Source organism: Zea mays, chromosome 7, assembly GCF_902167145.1.
Source record: "Zea mays cultivar B73 chromosome 7, Zm-B73-REFERENCE-NAM-5.0, whole genome shotgun sequence".
NCBI lineage: Eukaryota > Viridiplantae > Streptophyta > Magnoliopsida > Poales > Poaceae > Zea > Zea mays.
The window spans coordinates 42,954,214-42,981,065 of NC_050102.1; the positions used below are offsets into that span (position 1 = coordinate 42,954,214).

At 50.6% G+C, this 26,852-nt stretch overlaps 1 protein-coding gene across 3 annotated transcripts in view; it reads right to left on the reverse strand.

The window, feature by feature from the left end:
* The window catches only part of LOC103632291 (phosphomannomutase/phosphoglucomutase), a 62,760-nt gene that overhangs the window by 14,186 nt on the left and 21,722 nt on the right, over positions 1–26,852 (reverse strand). For all 3 annotated transcript variants that reach the window (XR_004851385.1, XM_008654105.4, XM_008654103.3), the window contains 3 exons: positions 15,526–15,706; positions 14,272–14,324; positions 13,878–13,966 (listed from right to left, as the gene is read on the reverse strand). Coding sequence is in view for 2 of the 3 variants with exons in the window: in XM_008654105.4 (XP_008652327.1) it covers positions 13,878–13,966; positions 14,272–14,324; positions 15,526–15,706 (323 nt within the window). In the remaining variant the exon portion in view is untranslated. The remainder of the gene's footprint in view (positions 1–13,877; positions 13,967–14,271; positions 14,325–15,525; positions 15,707–26,852) is intronic.

Here is a 26,852-nt window from a genome sequence, read left to right on the forward strand (position 1 = left end):
CAATCTAGAAGGCGGCGCCCAGATGTGGTACATCCAGGTCTAGAACGAGGAAGGAACGCCATCATGGCGCCAGTTTTCAGAACTCCTCAACCTTCGTTTTGGGCCACCCATCCACTCCAACCCTCTCGGCGAGCTCATGGCCTGCAAACGGACCGGGACTGTCACTGAGTACTAGGATCGTTTCGAGGCCTTACTGTCCCGTGTCGGCGCGCTCACGGAGGCACAGAAGGTGCAGGCGTTCACCGTGGGTCTTCAGCCGCCGCTCAGCCTCGACGTTGAGATGCATAATTTTCAGTCTCTCGTCATCGCCATGAGCATGGCCCGCAAACTGGAGTTGCGCGAGCAGTACGTCACGCAGGCTGTGCAAACGCCGGCGGCCCCTCGTGGGGGGTCGGGGCCTTCTGTCGGGACCCGCCCCACCGCTGGCTCTACTCGCACCACCAATTCGTTCATCCCCACCAGCAACTGATGGTCGGCAGATTCGCCGTTTGTCCCAATCGGAGATGGAAGAACGTCGTCGACTGGGGCTCTGTTTCAATTGCAACGAGAAATTTGCACGCAGCCACAATCGTGTCTGCCAGCGCATCTTTCTCCTGGACTTGGCGGACGATGATGAAGAGGTGGCTCCAGATCATGAGCCGCACCAATCCCCACTCATCTCTCTGCGCGCCATGGCTAGAGTCCGGACTAAAGAGACGATGCAAGTGCATATCCAGTTGGGCGGCAATCGCCTCCTTGCCCTGCTGGATTTAGGGTCTACCCACAATTTCGTTTCGGCGGAAGCAACAAGCCGTACCTCGCTCAAATTGAATCCGCGCGGCAACATGAAAGTCACGATGGCAAATGGTGAGAAGGTCCCCTGTCCAGGCATCTACCGAAATGTCCCTTTCACCATTAACGACGACTCCTTCACCACCAATTTCTTTGCGCTGTCTCTCACCGGATATGATGTGGCCCTCAAGACAGAATAGTTCGCCTCTCTTGGACCCATCCTCTGAGATTTCGGCACACTCACCATGTCGTTCTGGCATCACAACCATCGTGTTTGCTGGACCGGCGTAGCCGGATCGCGGGCACCATCAATTCGGGTGTGCAGCTCTGGTGACCTTTTACTGGCCTTACTGGAGGAATTCACGCTGGTGTTCTCGGAGCCTTCAGGTATGCCCACCACCGCGCCATCGCAATCATTGCATCAACCTTCTGGCAGGTTCGGCACCGATGTCTGTGCGACCATATCGCTATCCAGCAGCCCACAAAGATGAATTAGAGCATCAGTGTGCCACCATGTTGGGCCAAGGCATTATTCAGCACAGCTCCTCAGCATTCTCTTCCCCAGTTCTCCTTGTGAAGAAGGCAGATGGATCATGGCGCTTCTGTATTAATTACCGGACGTTGAATGCCATTACAATCAAAGATGCTTATCCAATTCCAGTCGTTGACGAGCTTCTTGATGAACTACACCATGCTCAGTATTTCACCAAGCTGGATTTGCGCTCAGGATATCATCAAGTCAGCATGCGTCCGGGTGATGTGGAGAAAACGGCTTTCAGAACGCATGACAGCCTCTATGAATTTCTCGTCATGCCCTTCGGCCTCTGTAATGCCCCAACAACATTTCAGGCTCTAATGAATGACATCCTGCGACCATTTCTGCGCCATTTCGTCCCGATTTTCTTTGATGATATCCTGATCTACAGCAGCTCCATCACTGAGCACTTGCATCATCTTCGTGCAGTGCTCACTCTTCTTCATCAACACCAACTGTTTGTTAAGAAGTCCAAATGTGATTTTGATGTTCCATCCATCTCCTACCTCGGGCATATCATTTCGGCTGATGGGGTGGCCATGGATCCAGAGAAGGTCCGCGTCGTGACTGAATGGACTCAGCCACGCTCTGCTCCAGCGCACCCTCCATCGCCTTCGTCGTGATTTTCACTCCCCCAATCTCTGTTCAGTGGTTCAGGCTTTCATCAGGAACTGCGCTACCTGCCAACACTACAAGTCAGAACATCACCTAGCCGGGCTTCTCCTCCCTCTTCCCGTGTCGTCGGCTGTCTGGGCAGCCATCGGGGTGGATTTTGTGGAAGCTCTTCCAAAGGTGGGCGGCAAATCTGTTATCTTAACGGTCGTGGATCGCTTCAGCAAGCATTGTCATTTCATACCTTTGGACCACCCTTATTCCACGAAGTCTGTGGCCTAAGCCTTCTACGCTGAGATCGTCAGATTGCATGGCATACCTCGTTTTTTATCGCGACCCAGTGTTTACATCTCTGTTATGGAAGGAGCTCATGCGATTGGCTAGCATCAAGCTGCATATGTCTTCAACATTTTCACCCACAGTCTGATGGACAGACTGAAGCCGCCAACAAGGTTATCATCATGTACCTCAGATGCTTCATAGGTGATAGGCCGCGTCAATGGCTTCGTTGGTTACCTTGGGCGAAGTTTATCTATAGCACCGCTTATCAATCCACACTCAAGACCACACCGTTCAGGATCGTCTATGGTCGAGACCCTCCAACCATTCGGTCTTATGAACAGGGCGAGACGCAAGACGTTTTTCATGTTGGTCTTCTCAAGAGGTTTGTGGGCACCCCACCCACGACGCCACCGACACTACCGCCCATTCACCATGGGGCGGCTCAGCCTACTCCAGAGCGCGCCTCCCGCACAAGACTATCCTGTGGCGTTCGTCAAGTACTGATCCAGTGGCAGGGTGAACCGGCAACTTCGGCAACTTGGAAGGATCTTGAAGATTTCCAGGAGCGCTACCCATCTTTCCAGCTCGAGGACGAGCTGCTCGTCGAGGGAGGGAAAGATGTCATGTGGGGCCGGCAGTACAGCCAACGCCAAAGACGCTAGAAAGAGGCTGGCACAGCTGACCAGGGCGCCAAGGGACAGGGGGTGACCGAAGGGCCTGAAGTTTGAAAGTCTAGATCATTATGGGGTGTGAACATGAGTCTTGGAGTCTAGCATGAAGTTTGAAAGTCTAGATCATTATATTATGTGGTCTGAACATGAGTCTTGGAGTCTAGCAGCCACGAGGCTCTCTCATATATATATATATATATATATATATATATATATATATATATATATATATGCAATGAGTGGATTAAGAAAGAAGTATTACCTAAACCTCTCACCTGTTCTAGCCTTCAATCTCATCCCCTTGCTTCAATCTGCAGTGTCACTTGAAAATTTCAGCAGACTCAATACTGCCCACATCACAATGATACCAAAAAAGGGTGGAGCTGATCAGGTTAAAGACTTCAGACCAATCAGCCTAGTGCATAGTTTTGCAAAAAATGGTTACAAAGATCCTTGCCAACAGGTTGGCACAAAGACTGAATGGCATGGTTTCCCCTAACCAAAGTGCATTCATAAAAGGAAGGTTTATTCAGGACAATTTTATGCTTGTGCAACGGACATCTAGGCTGTTGCATCAGCAATACATGGCTCGGCATCTAGGCATGGTTTCTCCTTCTGGTGCACAAGCATCTAGGTTTCTGACAGGAATTTGCACTAGGCATGGTTTCTCCTTCTGGTGGAGAGATGTTACCAAGTTACTCACTTACTTCAGAGGTCATACCATGCCTCGTGTGGAAGATGGAAACACTATTCTCTTATGGCAGGATGTTTGGAATAATCACGCCCTTATGACTGGCTTTCCCCTGCCTCTATTCCTTTGCAAAAAATAAGGAATCCTCAATGTTATCCTTCATCAGCAACATGTCCTTGGAAGATAATTTTCACAATCCTCCGTCCATGCAGGCTCAACAGGAATATGTTATCTTTTCAGAGATCATTGACCAAATGCTAGAAGCCAAATGGATTTACCCTTGGGGAAACAGCAAGTTCAGCTCCTCGAAATTCTACAATCTCACCTTTGCATCCATCAACCCTCCCACACCTTTTTTATGGATTTGGCAGCCCAAAGTCTGCAAGAAGATCAAAAACTTTATCTGACTTGTTTTTAGAGACAGAATTAATTCGAAGAATCTGCTCAAGAGAAATGGCCTTCTGAACATGGCTATCAACCTTCAATGTGTCCTCCGTGATTCCACCTGCGAAGAGACAATCTTTCATCTTCTGTTCGAGTGCCCATTCAGCTCAGATTGCTGGCACTACGTGGGCATCCAGTGGAACTTCGATCTTGACTTCTTCAACATGTTTGAGGACGCGAAGAATATCTTTGGCAGGCGTTTTTTCATGGAAATTGTTGCAGTGGTGGCTTGGACCATTTGGAAAGCGCAATGGCTGCATCTTCAGAAATGTCGTCCCCTCTTTCACTTCCTGGAGGATTTGTTTCAACGACACGTTGAAACTGCAGATGTTTAGATTTAGCCCTGCTCTTAAGCTTGATGTATCTCAATGGCTAAACTCTAGATGACTGCTCCTCCCTCCACACCCCTTCCCAGCCCCCCTTTCTATATCATCTTTGCTTTACTCTGTTGTTTAACTTTTTTTAATAAAAATTTTACTGTAGGGACTTCCCCTACAGTATTTCTCTTCAAAAAATACATGGTTCGGCTTCTTCTCAAGCTGGATATAACAAAGGCTTTTGATTTAGTATCTTGGCCTTTCTTAATTGAAGTAATGCAGCAAATGGGCTTTGGGCAAACCTGGAGAGATATTATCTGTGGGTTATTAGCTTCATCCACCACACAAGTGCTTCTCAATGGGTGCCCAGGTGAAGAGATCAAGAGATTAAACATAGAAGAGGCTTTAGACAGGGAGACCCCCTCTCCCCGATGTTATTCATCCTTGCTATGGATGTTCTTGCCCTCCTTTTCTCCAAAGCAGGGGAAGCATGATTACTCCAAGAATTGTCAAGAAGAAAGAAGCTCCATAGGATTTCTATATATGCAGATGATGTGGCTCTATTTTTGCACCCTACTGATGTAGGTATTTCCACTGCTCTTGATATTCTTCAGCTTTTTGGGGATGCTTCTGGCCTTCACAACAATGCACAGAAATCCAATGTATACCCTATTGGAGGTTCAGAACAGGCTGCCATGTGAGATTGCATCCTTTCCCTGTAGATATTTGGGTCTTCCTCTTTCCTTGCATAAATTATCTAAGCAACAATTCTAGGCCATTGTGGAGAAAATTGCTGACCAACTCCCAAACTGGAAGGCTGGTTTGATGAATAGGGCAGGGAGAAGAATATTAGTGCAGCATGTCCTCACTGGAATGTCTATCTATGCAGTAATGGCAATTGATATTCCCCAATGGGCCATAGATGCCATTGATAAAATAAGAAAAGGTTTCTTATGGGGAGGTAGAAAAGAAGCAAAAGGAGGACACCGCTTGGTTGCATGGAGGAAGGTGTGCCGGCCTTTGCAACTAGGAGGGCTGGGAATTTCTAGTTTCCCAGAACTTCGTTTGGGCACTCAGCATGAGATGGTTATGACTGCAAAAAACTGACCCAGGACGCCCATGGGCAGGCCTTCCCATACAGGTTCCAAGCAAAGCTAGATCCTTCTTTTCTAGAGTTCTGATTACTGAGGTTGGAAATGGATCAAACACAATGTTTTGGACAGATAGGTGGATAAATGGTAGAAGAGTCTCAGATATTGCTCCAAGATTGTTTAGTATAATCCCAAAGAGAATAACTAGCAGAAGGACTGTGCAAGAAGCCTTACTGAAGTACTGAACAGAAGATGGGTTGCAGATATTAAAAGGACACTTATAATTGGAGCCTTAATAGATTATCTGCATCTCTGGGACTCCTTTTCTGAGCTTGAGTTGCAGCCTAATACAGAAGACAGACACATCTTTAGCATATCACCTGATGGCGTATACTCAGCAAATTCTGCTTACAAAAGCCTCTTCCTTGGGTCAAGCTCCTTTGAGCATTATAAAAGCGTCTGGAAATCTTGGGCTCCATCAAAGTGTTGTTTCTTCATATGGTTGGTTGCCCAGAGCAGATGTTGGACTGCTGATAGATTGGCAAAAGGGGGTTTGAATCATCCAACCAGTTGTCTTCTATGTGATCAGGAACCTGAAACACTAAAATCACATGCTTGTGTCCTGCGTGTTTGCAAGAGTTTTTTGGTATAATTTGCTAAGAAATTTTCGATTGCATGGCTTAGCTCCACAGCCAGGCAGTGCTTCTTTTTTGGAATGGTGGGAGAGGGCTTCAGCAGGAGTAAATGGAATGGTTAGGAAAGGTCTGGACTCTCTTATCATTCTAGGGGCCTAGATGATCTGGAAGCATCGAAATAGAGCGATTTTCTATGGAGGAACACCTAACTTTCATGAGAGAATGAATTGGCAGAGAATATGATGATTGATTAATGGGAGCAAAGACTCAAGTACATATAGACAAGGATGTCTACAGAAAAGGAAACAATCCTACACAATCACAGGAATAGGAAACAATCCTACACAATCCTATCAGGGAGATCCTTGCCTATTGTGACCAATTAACCAAACAGGGGGCAAGCGCACAAGGCAACAAGCATGTGCAGCCGTGCCACCTAGATTGCCTAAAATAGCACATGATAAACACCCCCACCCCCCCCCCACCTCCGCAGTCAGATCGTCAACCACTGCGCATGTTTAGACTGGTCCTGAATTCATTGAAGACAGAGGGTGGGAGGCCCTTGGTGAAGATGTCAGCATAATGTGATGTCATCGGCACATGTAAGACACGAAGAGCACCAGCAGCAACCTGTTCTCTGACGAAGTGTAGTTCAATCTCAATGTGCTTGGTGCGGTGATGCTGGACAGGGTTGGAGGTCATGTAGACGGCACTGATGTTGTCACGATACACTAGTGTTGCTCGGCGAAGAGGAGCGTGGAGTTCCAGGAGGAGCTGGCGCAACCATGTGGCTTCGGCAACTCCATTAGCCACAGCGCGATACTCGGCTTCAACACTAGACCTGGAGACAGTGTTTTGACGCTTGGAGGACCAAGAGATGAGGTTGTCACCAAGGAACGTAGCATAGCCCGAGGTGGACCTGCCCATAAGATCAGTCGTTGTAGACGGTCGCAGCAGGAGGCCAAGATCAAGGGTGCCACGAATGTATCGCAGAATCCGTTTCAGCGCGGCAAGATGTGGTTCCCAACAGTGTTTACAAGTCGTCCGACTAATCGCGATTAATCGCGATTAGTCGGGCTAGTCGCCTGGAAGTGGGCGATTAGGAAGACGACGCGATTAGGGTTTCTAGTCGTCCTAGTCGTCCGACTAGTCGTCGACCTGGGCGATTAGTCGTCTGGTCGAGCACTGTCTGGTCGTTTTTGGTCGTTGCAGTTTTGGACTTTTGGTACTGGGCTTCCCTCTGGTTTTTGGCCCATCTACAGTAGTCGTCCCTTCAAAAACCCTCCCAGCCGCCAGAAAACCCTACTCCTCTCCTCTCCTTTGTCCTTGTCGATGTCTCTCTCCTCACCTCTGTCCTTGCCGATGTCTCTGCTCCAGCGGTCCAGCCTCCAAGTGCTCTAGCCGTCCAGCGGCGTCAGTGCTCTAGGTAGCAGCTAGCAGGTAATTTTGTTTGGATGCTGATCTGCTCTAGGTAGCAGCCAGCAGGTAATGCAGACTATGCAGTACTTTTTAGTTTTTACTGAATTACTGCAAGTAATTATGCCAATATTACTTTCAGTTTGGACTTTGGACTCTGGATGGATTCAGTTTTACACTTTTACTGAATTACTGCTAGTCTGCTACTAATTATGTCTAAATTATTGCAGAAATGCAGTATTTATATAGTTAATATATAGTTATATGCATATACATATGTCCTTAAATCTATAGGACGACTAACGGACGACCAGAGGTCGACCAGGACCGATTAGGTCAACTAATCGTCGCCCTAATCGCGATTAGTCGTCTGGTCGCCCCTCTCACTCGACTAGCTGGTCGCCCGACTTGTAAACATTGGTTTCCCAAGGAGAGTGCATGTGAAGGCAAACTTGCTGAACAGCATAGGCAATATCAAGCCGAGTGAATGTCAACCACTGCAAAGCACCAGCAAGACTACGGAAATCCGAAGCGTCAGTTACAGGCACACCATCGGTTGAAGCAACCTTCAGATTTGTATCAACCAGAGTGAGACAAGGCTTGCACTCTGACATTCCTACGCAATCAAGTAGTTCCACCATGTACTGCTTCTGAGAGAGAAGACCATCACCTGAGGGCTGAACGTGCATACCAAGGAAGTGATGTAGCACACCGAGATCCTTCATGGAGAACTCATGTTGTAGGGCCAAAATGATCCGGTGTAGAAGGGCAGGTGAGGAAGCGGTGAGGACGATGTCATCAACATATAGCGGCAAATAGGCAGTGTCGGATCCACGCCGGAAGACAAAGAGTGATGTGTCAGACTTGGCCTCAACAAATCCAAGGGATAGCAAGTATGTGACAAACCGATTGAACCATGCGCGAGGAGCCTGCTTCAATCCGTAGAGGGACTTGTTCAGACGACAAACGAGGTCGGGGTGTGCAGGGTCTTCAAATCCGGACGGCTGAACGCAGTACACTGTCTCAGACAGAGTTCCATGCAGAAAGGCATTCTTCACATCAAGCTGGTGTATAGGCCATTTCCGGGATAGAGCCAGGGAGAGAACTGTGCGAACCGTAGCTGGCTTTACCGCTAGACTGAATGTCTCAAAAAAATTCACACCTGGGCGCTGGGTGAATCCTCGAAGAACCCAACGCGCCATGTACTGCTCCAGTGTCCCGTTAGCATTGAACTTGTATTTGAAGACCCATTTGCCTGTCACCATGTTGGCATGAGGTGGTCGAGGCACGAGATTCCAAGTGTGATTCTGCAAAAGGGCGGCATGCTCTTCCTCCATGGCAGCACGCCAACTCGGGTCAGTGAGGCCACCACGGTAGGTCTTGGGCACCGGGGAGAGTTGGGTAGCATGGAACAATGCTGGAACGCGAAAACCGCGTTTCGCGCGCGTTGCCATAGGGTGTTGGTTGGTCATTGGCTGGACAGCAACAGCACCCTTGGGAAGCGACGCTGGAGATGGAACGACCGGCTCCGAAACGGCATCCGTGAGGTCCCGACACGTGTAGACGTTGGTGATGACGCGCGCTTGAGGCTGTAGAGGCAAGAACAGTGTTCTTAAGGCGTCGCCTAGGCATCCAGGCGCCCGGGCAAAACTGGCCGCCTTGCTCGCCATACCCGCCTAGGCGTCGCCTAGGCGTCGCCTAGGCGCTAAGGCGGTTTTCTGGTCCACCTGCTCGCCTAGGCGCCTTAAGAACACTGGGCAAGAAGCCCGGCGGTGGGCCGCAAGTGGCGACACCCAGTTGTGCTTGGCGTAGTGGAAGACGCTGTCGGGGCCGCGCGTGATGCGAGAAGGGGCAACAAGGCCGCGCACTGGCGTAGTGGGAGACGTCGTCAGGGTCACACGTGGCGCGGGATGGAGCGACGAAGCCACACATGTCGCGGTGGACGTCGTCGGGGCCGCACGTGGCACGGGTGAAGACAGCGACACCACAGGATCTGTGGGGGCTGCCGATGAGCCAGAGTCGCCGGGAGTTCCTGTAGGCAAAAACATGTGTTGCGGTCCAATATGATCAGGCACGGTGTTAAGATCATCAAGAAATTCAAACGCTACAGGAGGCGTGGCCCATCGCGATCAGCAAAGGGAAAGGCAGTTTCATCAAAGATGACATGCCTCGAGATGATGATGCGATTGGAAGAGAGGTCAAGGCAGTGGTATCCTTTGTGATGGTCGGAATAGCCAAGGAATACACATAGGGCAGACCTAGGGGCGAGTTTGTGGGGAGTTATGGCAGACAAGTTCGGGTAGCATTTGCAGCCAAACACCTGTAGGTGATCATACGCCGGAGGAGTGCCATGCAAGGTAAGGTGCGGCGTAGAGAAGGCAAGGGTCTTAGCCGGCAAGATGTTAAGGAGTCATGTCGCTATGGAGAGTTCCTCGACCCAATACGAGGGGAGCATAGATGCCTAGAACAGTAGGGAGCGAACAACATTATTAATTGATTGAATGATGCGTTCCGCTTTAACATTCTGAGGTGAGGTGTAGGGGCAGGACATGCGAAGGTGAATGCCCTGGCTGAGAAGAATGGTACGGGCACTGGAGTTGTCAAACTCGCGCCCGTTGTCACACTGGATGGCTTCACAGTGGCGCCGAACTAGGTAGGGGCGTAGGCAATGAAGGTCGCAAGCGTGCTGAAAGTGTAAGATTTAACACAAAGAGAAGTCCACAGGTAATGAGTGCAATCGTCAAGAATGACCAAATAATATTTGTAACCAGGCACACTAACCACTGGAGAGGTCCATAGGTCACAATGTATAAGATCAAACTTATTAGCCGCACGAGAATGGGAAGCATGGAAAGGCAATCAAACATGATGCCCAAGTTTTCAAGCATGACATAAGGCTGATCAATCCTCTAAATTAAAAGTGACACTAGACGCGAGCTTCGACAGAGCTCCATGACCAGGATGACCGAGACTATGATGCCAAAGGGGGAGGCAGTCTTGGCGACAAAAGACTGAGCTGGAGGAAGATGCAAGGGATACAGGGCCCCCTATTGCACCTGACGATCACATTCCGAGTTTGCAGATCCTTCACAGAACAACCAACAGGGTCAAACTCAAAAGAGCAATTGTTGTCGATAGTAAATTGACGGACTGAAATAAGATTCTTAATAATTTATGGGGACACGAATATTATTAAGAAATAAGGAATGAGGTAATTCAGTAGAGCCCGTGGCGACCACAGGAAGCAGGGAACCATTACCGATGACAATTGATGGAGTAGGATACCGCGGGGAAAAAGTATGTGAAAGAATGTTGGAAGAGGATGTCATGTGGGAAGTAGCACATGAGTCAAAGTACCATTCAGTGGATGGGGGTTGTTGCAACATCTCCATGCTGAAAGCAAAGGCCAACGACTGAGTGTCCCAGGAGAGCAGGCCAACCATAGGGTGGTAGAACCCTAGCGGAGCCCACTGGCCGGTCCCTTCAGTCGATGTAGCAGGAGCAAGAGCCACAGGTGGCTGCTGCTGGACGACGAGGGCCAACTGCTGTCCGAAGGAGGACGTGTATCGGGCCACGTATGGATGGTATCCGTCCATGGGTTGTAGACCGATGGCCAAGGACTGGCCGGTGGCACAGTTGCTTTGGGCTGTTGCTAAGCGTTGTCGTGTTGCTGTTGCTGACTGTCGGCCGCCTCCACGCTTGCTGCGACGACTGCTGTTCTTGGAGTGATCTCCGTTGAAACCCCCCCCCCTAGTTAAACTCGAAGGGCTGTTGTGGGGACTTGGTGGTGGCGATGAGAGCAGCGATCGAAGGAGGTTGTTGGTTCACCAAGGTGAGGTCCTCGCGGACTGCGAGGAAGGTGGGGAAGGTCGAGCGCGACGAAGCACGGCACTGTCGTGGGTGAAGCGCTCGTTGAGGCCGTGGATCACATTGAGGACGAGGGTGCGATCCGAGACGACCTCCCCGAGGGTGTCGAGGTAATCGGCCATCTTCTTTAGGCGACGGCAGTACTCGACGATGGAGAGGTCTCCCTGGACAAAGTTGCAAAACCTCGTTTCAAGCTGGATGGCGCGTATTTCTCGGTTCCCGAGGAACTGGGACTCGACGGCAAACCAGGTGTCTCGGGCAATGTCGCCCTGGGAGGAGACGATCTTGGCGAGGGAGTCGAGGATCCAAGACTTGACGACGCAATCCATCCGATCCCAATCCAAGGAGGGAACCGAGGCGTCGAGGTGGACGTGATCCTGGAGGGAGAACTTGCCAAGGGTCAGTAAGAACTGGTCACGCCAACGGTGGACGTGATCCTGATCTGCACGCGCCAAGGCGGCGTCACGGGCGCTGGCAACAGCGCGGACCTCCTCCGCCTAGGCGAGACGGGCAAGGGTTGCGTCGTAGGTTTGCTGGCGCTCCATAGCAGCGGCGCTGGCCTTCTCCTTGGCTCGGCGGGCATCGATGTCGTCCTGTTGAGCGCGGGTGAGGGTGACCAAGACAGAGGAGTCGGCGAGTCCACCGGCAGCAGCAGCCGACTTGGCCATGGGCGACTGTGAAGGAGATGCAAACATGGCGTAGCACGGCAAGGAGGTCAGTGCATGAGCGCTGCTCGGCAGAAAGGCCGACGCGCGGGCGCTACACGGCAGGGAGCCGACGCGCTAATTGAGCAAAAGCGAGGAAAACTGAAGTAGAACTCGAACGCTTTGATACCATGAGAGACAATGAATTGGCAGGGAATATGATGATTGATTAATGGGAGCAAAGGCTCAAGTACATATAGGCAAGGATGTCTACAGAAAAGGAAACAATCCTACACAATCATAGGAATAGAAAACAATCCTATCAGGGAGATCCTTGCCTATTGAGACCAATTAACCAAATAGGGGGCAGGCGCACAAGGCAACAAGCCTGTGCAGCCATGCCACCTAGATTGCCTAAAATAGCACACGCTAACACTTCCTCTTCTCCTTGAGCAGGATGATGAGGAAAGAAAAGAATGGGAGATTGTTGGAGCCAAAGGTCTTTCCTATTTGGTTGTCCCCCAACCTGATGCTTGATGGCATTTGTTAGGTTGATAGTAGTGTGTGTTTAAGGATCCATTTTTGTATGCTTGTTCCTGGCCTCCGTAAGGAGGGACTTGTATCTAGGTCTTCTATAGACCTTTATTCACTCTTAATATATTATGGAGTGCAGTTCTCCTGCGCTTTTCAAGAAAAAAAGGCAGAAAAAGGGGGAATGCATAGCATTGTTTACAAAATAGCATAGAGGAGTGCAGAGAGAACATGAGAGGGGAAGGAGCTTGAGAGTTGAGACAGATTGAATGCTCGTCAGCAGTCTGTTTGAGACAGATGAGAGGAGACTCTAAGCTTACCAGAGAAATGGGCGTGCGGTGGCAGGCTGGCAGCAGAGGCAGCGGCGTGGCACGCGCAGGAAGAGCAGAGGCGGCGGCTGGCAGCAGCGCGGCACGCACGGGGGAGCAGAGGGGCGGCGTGGCGTGCAGGCGGCCGAGCGTGCGCAGCAGGTGGCAGGCCGAACGGCGCAAGCAGGGGCCAGCAGCGAGGAAGGGAAAGAGTGAGTTCACGAACAGAGGCAAAGTCGGGCAGAGGAAGAGATGGGCTAGGGTTATTGAAGACCTACCTTCATATGGCATATGTTTCATGGTCTAAGGCATTGCGAAGGACGACTTGGACGCCTTACGGACGCCATACGCCTAAACTCTAAAGCGTCCGCTAAATCGCCCGCTGTCCAGCGCCTTAGCGCTTAAGTGACGCTTTTTCTTCGTTGGGGATGGCTAATCTTTCTCCTGCCTCTAATGGGTCCGCTTTTGCTGACTGGTGGGCGAAAGTAAGTAAGCAAGTGCACAAATCCAAAAGAAGAGGCTTTAACAGTATCATCATCTTGGCCTCTTGGGGGCTTGGTGTTTATGGCTTCATCGTAATAAGGCGGTTTTTGATGGTGTCAGTTCTTCGATTAATGGCATAAAGACAAATTCTTTGGATGAAGTTGAGTACTGGAGGCTTGCCGGTGCTAGACATCTTGAGGCTTTGGGTCCTGGTATTGTAATTTTTAGGTCAAGGGTACTTTTGGGTGATTAGTGAAGAGCAGGTGTGTGTGGTGAGTGGTCTGCTGGCACTTTTTGCTGATTGGTCTCCTTTTGTGTGCTGCTGTTTTCATGCGCATAAGGAGGCTGCAGTTCTGTGCGCAGCAGGAGTTGGTGGTTTTGTGTTTTGCCTATTTTGGTATTATACTTTGGTCCATTTTGGACTGTTTTCTTCTCTTAATTTAATGACGCGCAGCTCTCCTGCGCGTTCACGAAAAAAAAATAACAACCATGAGTGTTAGTGACATAACTCATGTGGCAAGTAGCAAGTGTGCTTTTGCAAAGGCCTTGCAATGGTCCACATAAAACTACAGAAACTACCTGTTATCATTATGGCTCCATCAACAGGTAAATGACTTCTCTCATCTTCTGTAAGTGTACTGTTGAACATTGCAGGCGTTGAAGCCAATCTACATAAATGCAGAATCCATTGTCAGAACTGAATGTCTGTCTTCTTTTGAGCTGTTAGATTATTAGGAAATGGAGTTATGAGGAAACTATCAAAGCAGAGAAGCTATTGAAAACATTTTATATGGCTAGAATTATGCATTGTATGTTCAAAAGAATTGATGTGTGAAATTTATCGGGGAAAGAATCCACATGACGAGGGAATCAAAGAAGTAAAGAACACACTTTTGGGTGTCTAAATTTGAATGGCTCTATAAACATAGATCTTGCATAAATGTATGTAAACAAAAATAAAGGTTCAACTCACCCAAACTGTAGGATATCGTGTCCAGCAGTAGTGATTCCATGAGTGACTGCATTCTGACAATAATACCTTGTTAGTAGCTAATTACACAAAAAAACAAAAGGCAGTGTGCTGTTCAAACATCGTGAACTTGTCAGATCTGAATTTTTTTTGTTTGGTTTTTACCATAAAGATGCATGTATAATAAATCATTTATAAAAAAATGGGGAAAAAGAATTAGAACATACTGACAAGGTTAATGTAAATCAGATCACTGACAACTCATGTAAACTGCAAAGACAACTCTTGCCTTGAGGCATAATGTATCTATTATTACTGCTCGTCTCTTGTGAGCTTTGGAAGCATAGGGATGCATGTCTTTGAGAGGGTTAGGCCGGATGCACATGTTGTGGTGCAATCCGTGGCTGCAGATGGGCATTTGTGGTGTCTCACGGGGGCGAGCGCTACAGGATTTAGTCATGAATGCTGCCCCCTGGAGGTCGTGGTCGTGCATGGTATAAGTCTGTAAAGTGTGTCCTGGTTCTGTACACCCCTGGGGAGCCTAATCTCCTAGGGGCTATCTCTTTTCTTTCATAATGAAATGACGGGCAGTTCTCCTGCGTGGTTCGAGAAAAAAAAAATCTATTACTGCAAATAAGACAACTCTTGCCTTGAGGCGTGATGTATCTATTTGAGTGGAAAGGTGCACTTATACTCCACCGCACCCCCAACACACACACACACACCACCACCACCACCACCAAACGCAGACATATACATGTTCCATTAGGCAGAAGATGCTGAAATAGGAGCCTGCTTCAATTTTTTTATTTAATTGCACCTGACAAGGTTGGACTTGAGAACTCTGGTCCTGAACCAGGTCAACACAAATGCCTAAGATAATGAGGAAAAGTGGGTAATTAACTCATACTTCGCCAACATGAAACCATAAATTCAATTTAAGCATGTATGCGCCTTCATGTAAGAAGGGATTCTGCCAAAAAAATCATATTACAAGAACTTGCCACCAAGAAACAAACACTAGCACTTCCATTAATTATCAACAGGAGAAGAAAGCTGCAACAAGGCAAACATACAAGTACTGAAATATTGTCACAGTTATAGATGCTTGTTGTAACCGTGTGGGAAAAGGCCAAACTATGGAACTATCACTAATTCACTAGTTGAAACAGGATTTTGATATCCAATAATAAAGGATTAAAATATGTGCAAATTTGGTTCATAAGATTAATTAAATGAACAAAAAACAGGATCCACCTGCAATTTATGTGCAGAAATTCGTGAATCATGTCCAACAGAGATTCTTAAACGTCTCAAGCCATCTGGTTTCTTGTTTAACAGCCATGCAGCAAAAGCTGCAGCTATAGCTTTAGTGACATCTTCCGTGAGGTTGACAGGCTCACCTTCAACCCCAGCAACAGCAACACCACGAATATCACTGCCAAAGAACAGCCTCAATCAAAGCATTTCATATATAAAATCTTACAAGTGTACATAATGTTGGAAACCCTAACCCAAATCAGGGTGGGTTGTGTGTTTATATATTAGAAAGGGAGTACATGGGCTAGGCCAAGGCCCATAACCCTTAGACCGATTAGGCGATTACAATAAGAGACACATACATCTAACACCTCTCCCCCCATAGTCGAAACTCTAGCCGCAGCAGACATTAAGACTGGAGTGTGCCTTCTCCTTCGACTCCAAGTAACAAACCTCTGGGTGGCGAAAGAGGTGAGCCACCCACAACCTGAGGTGCAAGGTCGAGGTGCATCCCGGCGGCTGGACGGCGACGGTTGGCAGGTGGTCGAGCGCAGGAAGAAGCTTTGTGGTGCCCTGTTTCCTCGTCGAGGGTCCCCAGTTGACCTCCGAGGAAAATGATTTAACTGCTTCTCCTCATCTCACTTCGCCGCGACCTGCCGCCGCCCTACTCGGTGCTTCAGATGTCTCAAGCTCGGCCATCAGGCCGTCAGATGTTCCACCTTTCGTGAAGAAGAGAAGACAATCGTTTGGCAGCGTCTAGGAAAGAAGAGTGAGAGGATCCCGGTGTGGCAACGCCTGTCCTGCAGAAGGAAGCTCTGCCTGCTGCAGGAGCAAGCTCATGCCTCAAGCGCAAGAAGCCGATGTGGGTGCGGATCAGCCCACCAAGCGAAGATATGATGAAAGGGAATCTTCCCTTGATGGCGAATGAGATAGTCTCTCAGAGAAGCGTTTGCAACAAGAGAAAAAGAACGTGATCTAAGAAAGGAAAAGGTCATGTGGAGACTGGCCTAGCTCGAGACAAGTTTTACCGGTTTCTTCTGATGAAGTTGTCGCCACTCAGTCCCTGAGGATGATCAGCTCGACAGATTCCACCCTGGTGTTGATTCCTTCATGTGTTATGGAATTCACCCCTGAGATGCGCAGGAAGAGAAACGCTTCGACGTGCCCTTCTTGTAACAATTGTTAGGACCCGGCCTGAGGTGATGAGCGCTGAGGTGCTGGAAGAAGTTGCTCATAGTTTTAACGTCGACGTTGAAGCCATGACAATTCATCACATCAAGCCAGAGGACTTCCTCCTTTTCCTGCCTAACGAAGAATCTGCATCTAAAGTGTTCAATGGTGGAAATATTCTCAGAGGGCCTCGCTTCATTTTGTTGTTCAAATGTTGGTCAAGATTTCCACATGCTTCGTCGACAATAATGTCTAATATTGTGGTAATTGAGATTCATGGGATTCCAGAGCATGCCTGGTTTAGGTCAACGGCAGAAATAATCCTAAAGGACTCTTGCTGCATTATTGATGTTCACCCGAATACATTGCAGAACAGAAATTTGTCTTTCTTCGTAAAAACTTGTTGTTTTGATCCAGAAAAAACTGAGGCCTGCTAGGGATCTTCACATCATTGAACCTAGGCTGAGTACACTTGAAAAGAGATGCCTAACATACAAAGTCAGTATGACCGTTTCCCCAGTGGACTCGCATTATGCAGCCACGGGTTCTCCATCTCCTAGCTCGCTCGCAGATGGCAGTCATCCTAGGAACGATGATGGCAGTGGCGATCAAGATACTCAGGATCCCGGGCCCGACGTCCAAGTGGCTCTCAAGACTGGCGGAGACCTGTTCACCTTCGTTTGGGTCCGCAGCAGCCAGTGGGAAGTGCAAGAGTCGTGCATACGCCTGTAGCGATGGATTTGACGCTGCCATGTATCTTGAATACAGTGGCATTAAATCTGGTGCAAAAGGTACCTCCGATCTCTACGGCTAAAGCTGCACCAGGAAACGAGGCGGCTCTTGAAGAGGGTATGGGGGAGTTCGATGGGCCGCTGGACCCTCCCAGGCCGTTCTCGTCCCAGCCTTTGCTTACTAGGCCGCTGGGAACGGCGTGGCAGGGCTCACCTGCACGGAGGAACATCTGCCCTTGCCCCAATTCTTGGATGGGCCACCTGAGATGGCCCAGCAGGCATATGTCTCGCCCCAGCATACACCTGGGTCGCCAGAGACGATGCCCCTAGAGCCTGTCTCACCCCATTTGAAATCTGGGTGGCTTGAAAAGGACTCCGCCTATGCCTGTCTCACCTCAACTTACTTCTGAGCCGCCTGAGATAGGAAATGGCGACGTCTCAATTCCTGATTCACAGAAACTGAAGGTCTACTCACGCAGGAAGACAATGACAGGTCATATGCATGACAACCAAAGTGGCTCGGCAACAAGGGTCGTTGGTGCTCTAGAATCTAGCCAGTTAGCCCCAGGGGCTGCAACACCCATACTGGCTCTGCCAGAACCTGGTCCTAGACCTTTGATCCTTGCTTCGGATGATGTCCCTAAGTGACCAGCCTCTAGACTTATTACGCATTATGAAGCAAGAAAGTTGGACTTCTTCAACACAATCAGTAAAAGGCCAACTGAAATTCTGCCGATTCCAAAACCAAGTCGGAGGAAAGTGACAACCTCAGAGGTGGATGCACCTCGTCAAAGCAGGAGAGTAGCTGAAGTAGGAGTGGAATTCAGCATGCAAGACTGGGGTAGCAGATCTATCAAAAAAGCCATGAAAACCCTGGTAATCATCAAAGATTCTTGTGGTATTAGTCATGAAGCCCTTGATGAATATGTTAAGCTTTTCAAGCATCCCATATCACCAAATCCAGGTGTAGGCCCTGGCGGCTCTTTTTGGCTGGTCCTTTCCAGCAGTTTTAGAGACTCAATAGAGCTTTATCTTTCTTCTTTGGTAGTCCGGTTGTTGTGTTTTTTATGGATCCTTCAAAACTTTTGATCTGGAATATGAGAGGTTTGAACTCTTCTGTAAGACAAGATTCGATGAAAGATTTTGTGATTTCCTCCCAGGTGGATGTGATCTGCATTCAGGAAACTAAAATGCAAACTATCACTAGAGGATCTATCCTTTCTATGCTAGGTGTAGAATTCACTGATTATGTTTTTCTCCCATTTTTTTTTCGAAAACGCAGGAGAGCTGCGTATCATTATATTAAGAGGAAAAAGGTGAGGATAGAAAAACCTCATACAAAGCCAAACAAAACCACACACCCACACACACTCTAGGATAGCTAGAAGTACAATAATATTATGACCAACTGCACTCATGACCATGAAAGAAGCTCGCCGATTAGTGCGCTGGAGCAGAAAGGATGCTATCTAATCCACTGGCTCCAGCCCTGCACCAGTTGTGAGACTCCTCCTTGACCCACTTGATGACCATGCTAAAACAAGGCTGCTCTCCATTGAAGACACAACGGTTGCGGTGATTCCAAATGGCCCAAGCCCCAAGAATGATCAAAGAATTGAGGCCCTTTGACAGCCCATTATACGTTGGACCACCCAGGACCGCAACAACTCCTTCCCACCAAACTTCAAAGGAAGAGGTCGCACGGTTAGGAGCAAGGTGCTGCAAACGGACAATTTTCAGAATCTGAAACCAAACGTCACAAGAGAAGACGCAGGAAACTAACGGATGGTTTAGGGTCTCCTCCTGATCACACAACGGACAGAGATGAGGGTGAGGCAGCCCCTTTCTTGTCAGACGGTCAGCTGTCCAGCAGCGACCATGAGCCACAAGCCACATGAAGAATCTGCATTTTCCAGGTGCCCAAGCTTTCCAAATCCTCTCCCAAGGTTTAAATGTTGTTGATCCAAAGAAGAAACCAGCGTATGCCGAATTGGTGGAATAAAGACCTGAGCTAGAGAGTAGCCAGATGTGCTTATCCTCATGGTCCTGATGCAAATCCCAGTGTACGGTTAGGTCCCAAACTTTGAAGAATTCAGATAGAACACTTAGGGTGATAGCACCTCGAATGTCCTGCACCCATCCCCTTGTTGTGAGAGCATTGTGGACACTCCTCTTTTAGCCCTAGAAGAGACCGTCTTGACCAGGTGAGGGGCCAACTGACAGAGACTCTGGCCATCAATCCATTTATCAGTCCAAAACAAAGTGTTTTTACAATTGGGGTAAGTGGGGGAGTGCTTGTAGCCTGGAAGCGACATATAGGTTACACAGGACAGCATAGATTTGACAGTCATTGTATTTCAGTCCAATTTTGCAAAGATGACGGGCATCCCTGGTGGTTGACTTGTGTCTATGGTCCACAGGGAGACAGTGAAAAGATTCAGTTCCTCCAGGAAATCAGAGATGTAAGAGCTGCATGTGAGGGGCCTTGGATGTTGACTGGAGATTTCAACCTCATCTATAAGGCATCTGACAAAAATAACTCCAATATCAACAGGGCCACGATGTGCCGTTTTAGAAGAATGATTAATGATTTAGCTCTCAAGGAAATCCCTTTACATGGTCGCAAATACACATGGTCTAATCAACAGGATAATCCTGTCCTAGTTAAACTGGACAGAGTGTTCAGCTCAGTTGATTGGGAAATAATGTTCCCAAATGTCCTCCTCCAGAGTGCAGCTTCTCAAGACGCTGACCACTGCCCCCTGATCTTGGGTCTTAGAGATAACATGTTTGGGAAACGAAGATTTCACTTAGAGTCCTTTTGGACCAAAATCGAAGGCTTTCATGAAACTGTCAAGGGCTGAGTATCCCCGGACAGCAGGGCCTCGACTACGCAGTTCGTAGTCGCGACCCGTCTTCTCCGGCGAGGTTTTGCCCCTCAGCCGCAGGCTTTGTTGCTGAGTGGAGATGAGAGATTAGAGATAATAAACTTTGCTTAATCCTTCAAACCGGCTGGTTACGCATATATATGGTCGATCGGCCCCAACAAACTGGGGATAATTACTCCTTAATCCTAGGGATAGCTATCTTATCTTTCCTAACAACCGGTCCCCCCAAATCTTCTCCTTAATTCTAGGAACTTGAAATAGATAGTAATCCTATCTATCTGTAACAAACCAGCGCGTGCGCGCCTAACCACCTGCGGGTATCGCGCGCTCTTCTACCCGGCGCACGTCGCGGGTGCGCCTGCGCCTGGTGTAGGTGCATCTGCACATGACACCCCCCCCCAGCCCTCGAGGTCCAGCTCATCCTCGAGCTGAAAGTCTGGAAACCAGGAGCAGAAGTCGTTGAGATCTTCCCATGTAGCTGACGAGGCCTGCTCATGGCGCCAATGCACGAGCACTTGGCGAACTCCTCGCGCCAGGCGAGTCCGCTCGACCCGGAGGGGTTCTGGAACCACCGCGCCATGGACTGTGGGCAGGTCAGGCGGCGTGGCGGGCGAAGCCCGACGAACTTCTTGAGTACGCCAATATGGAACACATCATGAAGACACGCGCCCGGCGGTAGTTCCAGGCGAACAGCGACGTCGTTGATCAATTTAGTGACGCGGTAGGGCCCGACGAAGAGGGGCTTGAGCTTCCCCGTGGCCAAGCGTGGAAGGGAGATGGCCGCGCGCTGACAGAGGCGCAAGAACGCCCAGTCGCCGACCTGGTACGACACCGACCGATGTTGCCGGTCGTAGTGGCGCTTCTTGACGAGGAGCACTGCCGCTCCAGCTCATCCTTGTGAGCCGCTGGATAGTGATACGGGCATACGACCACCGGCTGCGCGCCTGCCTCGAGGGTGATGCGGTGGTCGTGCGCACACTTGGGGAGCATCCTGGTGGGTGCGGCGAAGATGTCCCCGAAGGAGTCCAGGAGCTCGTCGAGGAGGGGCTCTCCCGCTACCGTGGCGCCCAGGGTTGGCGCTCTAGAGAACGCCATGCCCGTCCAGGAGATGGCGCACCCCTGGTGCTAGAACGTCATCCGGCGCCGGCCTAGGTCCCAGACGATGGGGCTCAAGGCGCCGAGCCACCTGGTGCCCAGGACCATGTCATAGCCCGCCAATGGCATGACGAAGAGGTCGGCGGGGAAGGCGACACCGTCGATAGTCAGTGGTGCGCCGCGGATGACACCGATGCACGAGACGCGCTCGTCGTTGGCGACCATTGCCGTGAGGCGTGGGCGCTGATGAAGAGGAAGGCCCTAGTGTCGGGCAGCCGCCTCGGAGATGAAGTTGTGCGTGCTACCGGAGTCGAGGAGGGCGACGAGCACCACGGAGCTGAGCGTGACGGCGATCTACATGGTGTTGGCGACGGAGACCCCAACGAGGGCCTGTAGGGAGAAGACGGTGGCGTCCTCGTCCGCAGCCCCCGCAGGCTCCTTGGTGATGTCGTCAGCCTGTCTTCCTCGATGCCCATCAGGAGGAACAGCCGCTGGCAGACACGGTTGTGGCCTCGGGTGTACTTCTCGTCGCAATTGTAGCAGAGGCCTTTGCGGTGCCGCTCCTCTTGCTCCGCCTGAGTGAGTTGCTTGATCTGGCGGCCCTCGACGGAGATTGTCGCGGGTGCTACTGCTCGAGGACCTGGCGGCACCGACAAAGGTCGTGGCGGGGTCCGGGATATCGGGGCGGCGTATTGCTCGCGCAGCTCGAATTGCCTGGCCAGGCTCATGGCGACTGTCAGGGACTGCGGGTTCTGGATGCGGACGTCGATGTTGAGCGACGGCTGAAGGCCTCTGGTGAAGAGTTGGACCCGTTGCGACTCCTCGAGTGGCCCGGCGCGAGGTAGGAGTGCCTGGAACCGATCTTGATATTCGGCGACCGTGCCAGTGCGCCGGCATGCGACCAGCGGCGCAAAACGCAGCAGCGGCCCATACCGCAGGTTCAGCGGCTCCTTCAATCGACGCCACGACAGGGTACCTTCGTCCGACTGGATCTGGATGTACCACATATGCGCGCCATCTTCCAAGTGGTAGGACACCATCCAGACCTTCTCCTCTGCCATGATCCGCTGCTGATGGAAGTACGATTCACAGCGGTTGATGAAGATCAATGGATCGGACGTACCGTCGTAGCGGGGGAAATCCAATTTCTAGAACTGCGGGGGACGATCGTTGTGGTGTTGGCCGTTGATGCCCCCGCCGGTAGTCGACGAAGAAGATGACTTCTCCTTCTGCAGCGCGACCACGATCGTCTGTAGGTTCATCACCGTGTTGGCCAGAGCCTCGATCATCTTGGCCAGATCAGCAATAGTTGGTGCCGACATGGCTGAAGGAACTGAAGTGGCGTCGGCTGGTGGTGGTGATGTTGGTGGGCGGGGTACGAGTGCAGCAGCTGAGGTGGGTTGGGGAGGTTGTCGGTTCAGGGGCGCAGGGGTGGTGGTGGTGGTGGTGGGTTGTGTAGGTGGCGCGGAGGAAGACGAGGAATGTCTGGATGGGACTCGGTTGAGGCTAACAGTTCTCCTTTCCTGACCCTTGATAAGAAACTTAAGGTGACAGCTAAAAGATTGCAAAGTTGGAGTGAAAAGCGGGTGGGTCATGTTAGATCTCAGTTGGCCTTGGCGAAGGAATTGTTACATAGGCTCGAGATGGCACAGGATATTAGAACCCTCGCCTCGACTGAAGTCTGGCTCAAGAATAAACTAAAAAAAGACCATGTTGCTTGCTTCTTTCAAACAAACTATGGCAATATTGAGATCAAGGATCACATGGCTTAAAGAAGGGGATGCTAACTCTAAGTTTTTCCACATGCATGCAAGGCATCGCAAAAGGAAGAACCTGGTCACTAAACTGGTGGATGGAGGTTGTATCCTAATAAACCATAACGAAAAAGCATCGGTGGTGGATGACTTCTATTCCACCCTCATTAGTCAGTGTGGGAGCAGCGAAAGGACAACTGATCTAGAGGCCCTTGGTCTGCCAAAACATGAGCTATCTGCTCTTGACTCTCCTTTTTTAGAGCATGAAGGAACCATCAGTGAGCTACCTTCAAATAAGGCCCCAGGTCCAAATGGGTTCACTGGACGCTTCTATAAGGTCTGTTGGAGCACTATTAAAGATGATATTATGGCTGCTTTGGGTGCTATTTGGAGCAGGAAGCTTGATCATTTCAGCAACACGTCATATATTACAATGGTTCCAAAAGCAGATGGAGCTGATCAAGTTAAGGACTTTCATCCAATAATCCTAGTGCACAGTTTTGCAAAGTTTATTACTAAGATCCTGGCTAATCGGCTGGCAAAAAGATTGGGCCTGTTTGTTTCGACTTCTGGCAGCTTCTAGCCACCAAAAGCTGCTGCGGACTGCCAAACGCTTAGCTTTTCAGCCAGCTTCTATAAAATTCGTTGGGGCAAAAACCATCCAAAATCAACATAAATACATAATCGGTTGAGTCGTTGTGATAGTAGAAATCCGTCATTTTCTAGATCCTGAGCCCTATGAACAACTTTATCTTCCTCCACACGTAATCGTAATGATACTCAGATTCTCCCCACAACCAGATTCTCCCCACAGCCAGATTTTCAGAAAAGCTGGTCAGAAAAAAGCTGAACCAAACAGGCCCTGAATGAGATGGTTTCCCCAAATCAAAGCGCTTTCATAAAAGGAAGGTTCATCCAGGATAATTTCATGTTAGTGCAACAAACCTCAAGGTTGTTCAATCAACAAAAACATGTCTAGACTGCTTTTCAAGTTGGACATAACAAAGGCTTTCGACTCTGTCTGTTGGCCCTTCCTGATTGAAGTAATGCAGCAGATGGGTTTTACACATATCTGGCGAGACATTATCTGTGGATTATTAGCCTCTTCTGATACTCAGGTGTTTCTCAATGGTGTCCGGGTAAGTTAATTAAGCATAGAAGAGGGCTTAGGCAGGGAGATACTCTCTCCCCGATGCTATTTATCCTTTTCTCGAAAAACGCAGGAGAACTGCGCCTCATTATATTAAGAAGAATATTAAGAAGAAGAAAAGAAACAAAAGGTCAGAGAGACCTGATACAAAGGTCTCCTTAAGGAGGCCAAAAACATAGAAAACTGAAAAAGATCCATCAAAACACACTCAAGGAACAGCCTCTAGTCTTCAGGAAGGAGGACAACAAGGTATGAAAGACCTTTAGCCCCAGCCACTTCCCAAAACTGTCTCTCCTCCCTAGCTAACCTAAGGGACAAAGCCAAACTAGGAGTACAACCAAAACCGTATCTCCTCCAGCAATTGTCAAGAAGGAAAAGGCTTCACAGAGTCTCGATGTATGCAGATGATGTGGCGTTGTTCCTGCACCCTACAGCTACAGATATTTCAACTTCTCTGGATATCCTCCAGCTTTTTGGTGATGTGTCTGGCCTCTGCAATAACCCACAGAAATCAAATGTGTACCCTATCAAGTGCCCCGAGTTGACGATTTTGGAAGTTCAGAGTTGGTTGCCTTGTGAGATTGCAACCTTTCCTTGCAGATACCTAGGTCTCCCTTTGCCTTTACATAAATTATCCAGGAATCAGTTTTAGCAGTTTGTGGAAAAAATTGCAGACCGTCTACCAAACTGGAAGGCTGACTTGATGAGTAGAGCAGGGAGAAAAATTCTAGTGCAGCATGTTCTCACTAGCATGACTTGTTAGACAGTGTGTGTGTGAGTGTGTGGGCCGGCACCACTGTTGGGCTGCCGGCCCATTAGGGTTAGGGTTGAGTCCCTATATATGTACTCCATCTCCTATCAATATAGTGTGTTCACTCTTCTACATGGTATCAGAGGACTAGGTTAGGGTTAGGGTTTCTAGCAGCCGCCGGCTGCCCCAAAACCCCACAGCCACCTGCTTCCGCGCCGCCGCCCCGGGAGGCTCATCCATCCCTCCCGGGGCGGCCCTTCCACCCAGCAGCCGCCAGCCCCACCTCTCTTCCCCGTCCAGCGCCGGAGCTCCCCCAGCCGAGCACCCCTGCTGATGTCCCCATGGAGCTCCGCCGCCTTGCTGAGGCCTGAGGGCCACCCCTGTTCGAGCACCCTCCTCTGCTCACCGCCCCTCCTCGCCGGCGCACGGCGGCGCGGCCAGGTCCCCCTTCCCCGGCTTCGCCCAGGGCGCGGGCGCGGACTTCCCAACCGGCGGCCTCCTTCTCCCAGTCGCCGCCTCCCCTACGCCCTCATCTGGCGCGGCCCAGATCCGCGCCCGCCGGACGCGTCTGCCGCCGGCGCGCCCGCCCCTCCCCTCCCCGCTGGCGCATGGCGGCGCGACCTGCAGGGGCGGCGGGGGACCCGGTTCCAGCTGGAGGAGCTGTTGCGCGCGTCCGCGGAGATGGTCGGCAGGGGCAGCCTGGGCACCGTGTACCGCGCGGTGCTGAGCGACGGCCGCATGGTCGCCGTGAAGCGGCTGCACGACAGCTTCCGCATGGTCGCCGTACAGCTTCGGCGTGCTGGTCCTGGAGGCGCTGACTGGCAAGGCGCCTACACAGCACCCGCAGCCCGACGCGCGCAAGAAGGGCGCGGCGGCGACGAGCCTGAGCCTCCCCGGCGCCCGGCGCTCTGCCTCCAGCCCCCATGGCGGCCGCGGTCTCCAGCTGGCTTCCCGCTACTACTACCTCTCCCAGGTCGCCAGCCAAGTCTCTACTCCAGCCGCGGGGCAGGGCGCGAACAGCCCCTATGCTCGGTTCCCTGTCCTCCCCTTCGCTGCGTCCCTTGCACGTGCACCCTCCTCTTCGCTACGTCCTCCGTCGGCACCCTCCCACGTGCCGCCCTCCTCATCGCGCTAGCCACCTCCTAATTGCTCGCGCTGACGCCCCAGCAGCGCCTCCCACTTCAAGCTTCTCCCGTCGCCGGTGCCGTCAACACCCTTTGCCAGGTCCGACGCAGACCCCTGCCCGGCTGGACACGCCCCGCCGCCCACCCCCTTCTTCGCCTTCGCTGGATCCGTCGCTGCCGCGGCCTTCCCGGCCGGATCCACGTTGCTGCGTCCTTCTCGGCTCGATCCGCCATCCCTTTGGCCGGATCGCCGTCTTCATGGCTGGATTCGTCGCTGCCGTGGCCTTCCCGGCCGGATCCACCGATACCCCTTCTACTCTGCAGCGGGCGCGGACACCCTGACCGGCGCAGTCGCGTGCGCTGCCGTCGGCCTCCCTGGCGGGGCTCCTTGATGCCTGGACGATCAACGAAGCAGGAAGGTCGGCCTGCTGGTGCCCTTTTGCTGTGTCGCCCTGTCGATCGTTGACGCTCGAACGTCGACCCCTCCCGAAGATCAGACTATATGGCAATGGCAATCAATTTCCCTCAATGGGCCATAGAAGCAATTGATAAAATAAGAAAAGGTTTCCTCTGGCGAGGTAGAAAGGAGGTGAAAGGGGGACATTGCTTGGTGGCATGGGGAAAAGTGTGCCGACCTTTGCAGCTTGGAGGTCTGGGGGTA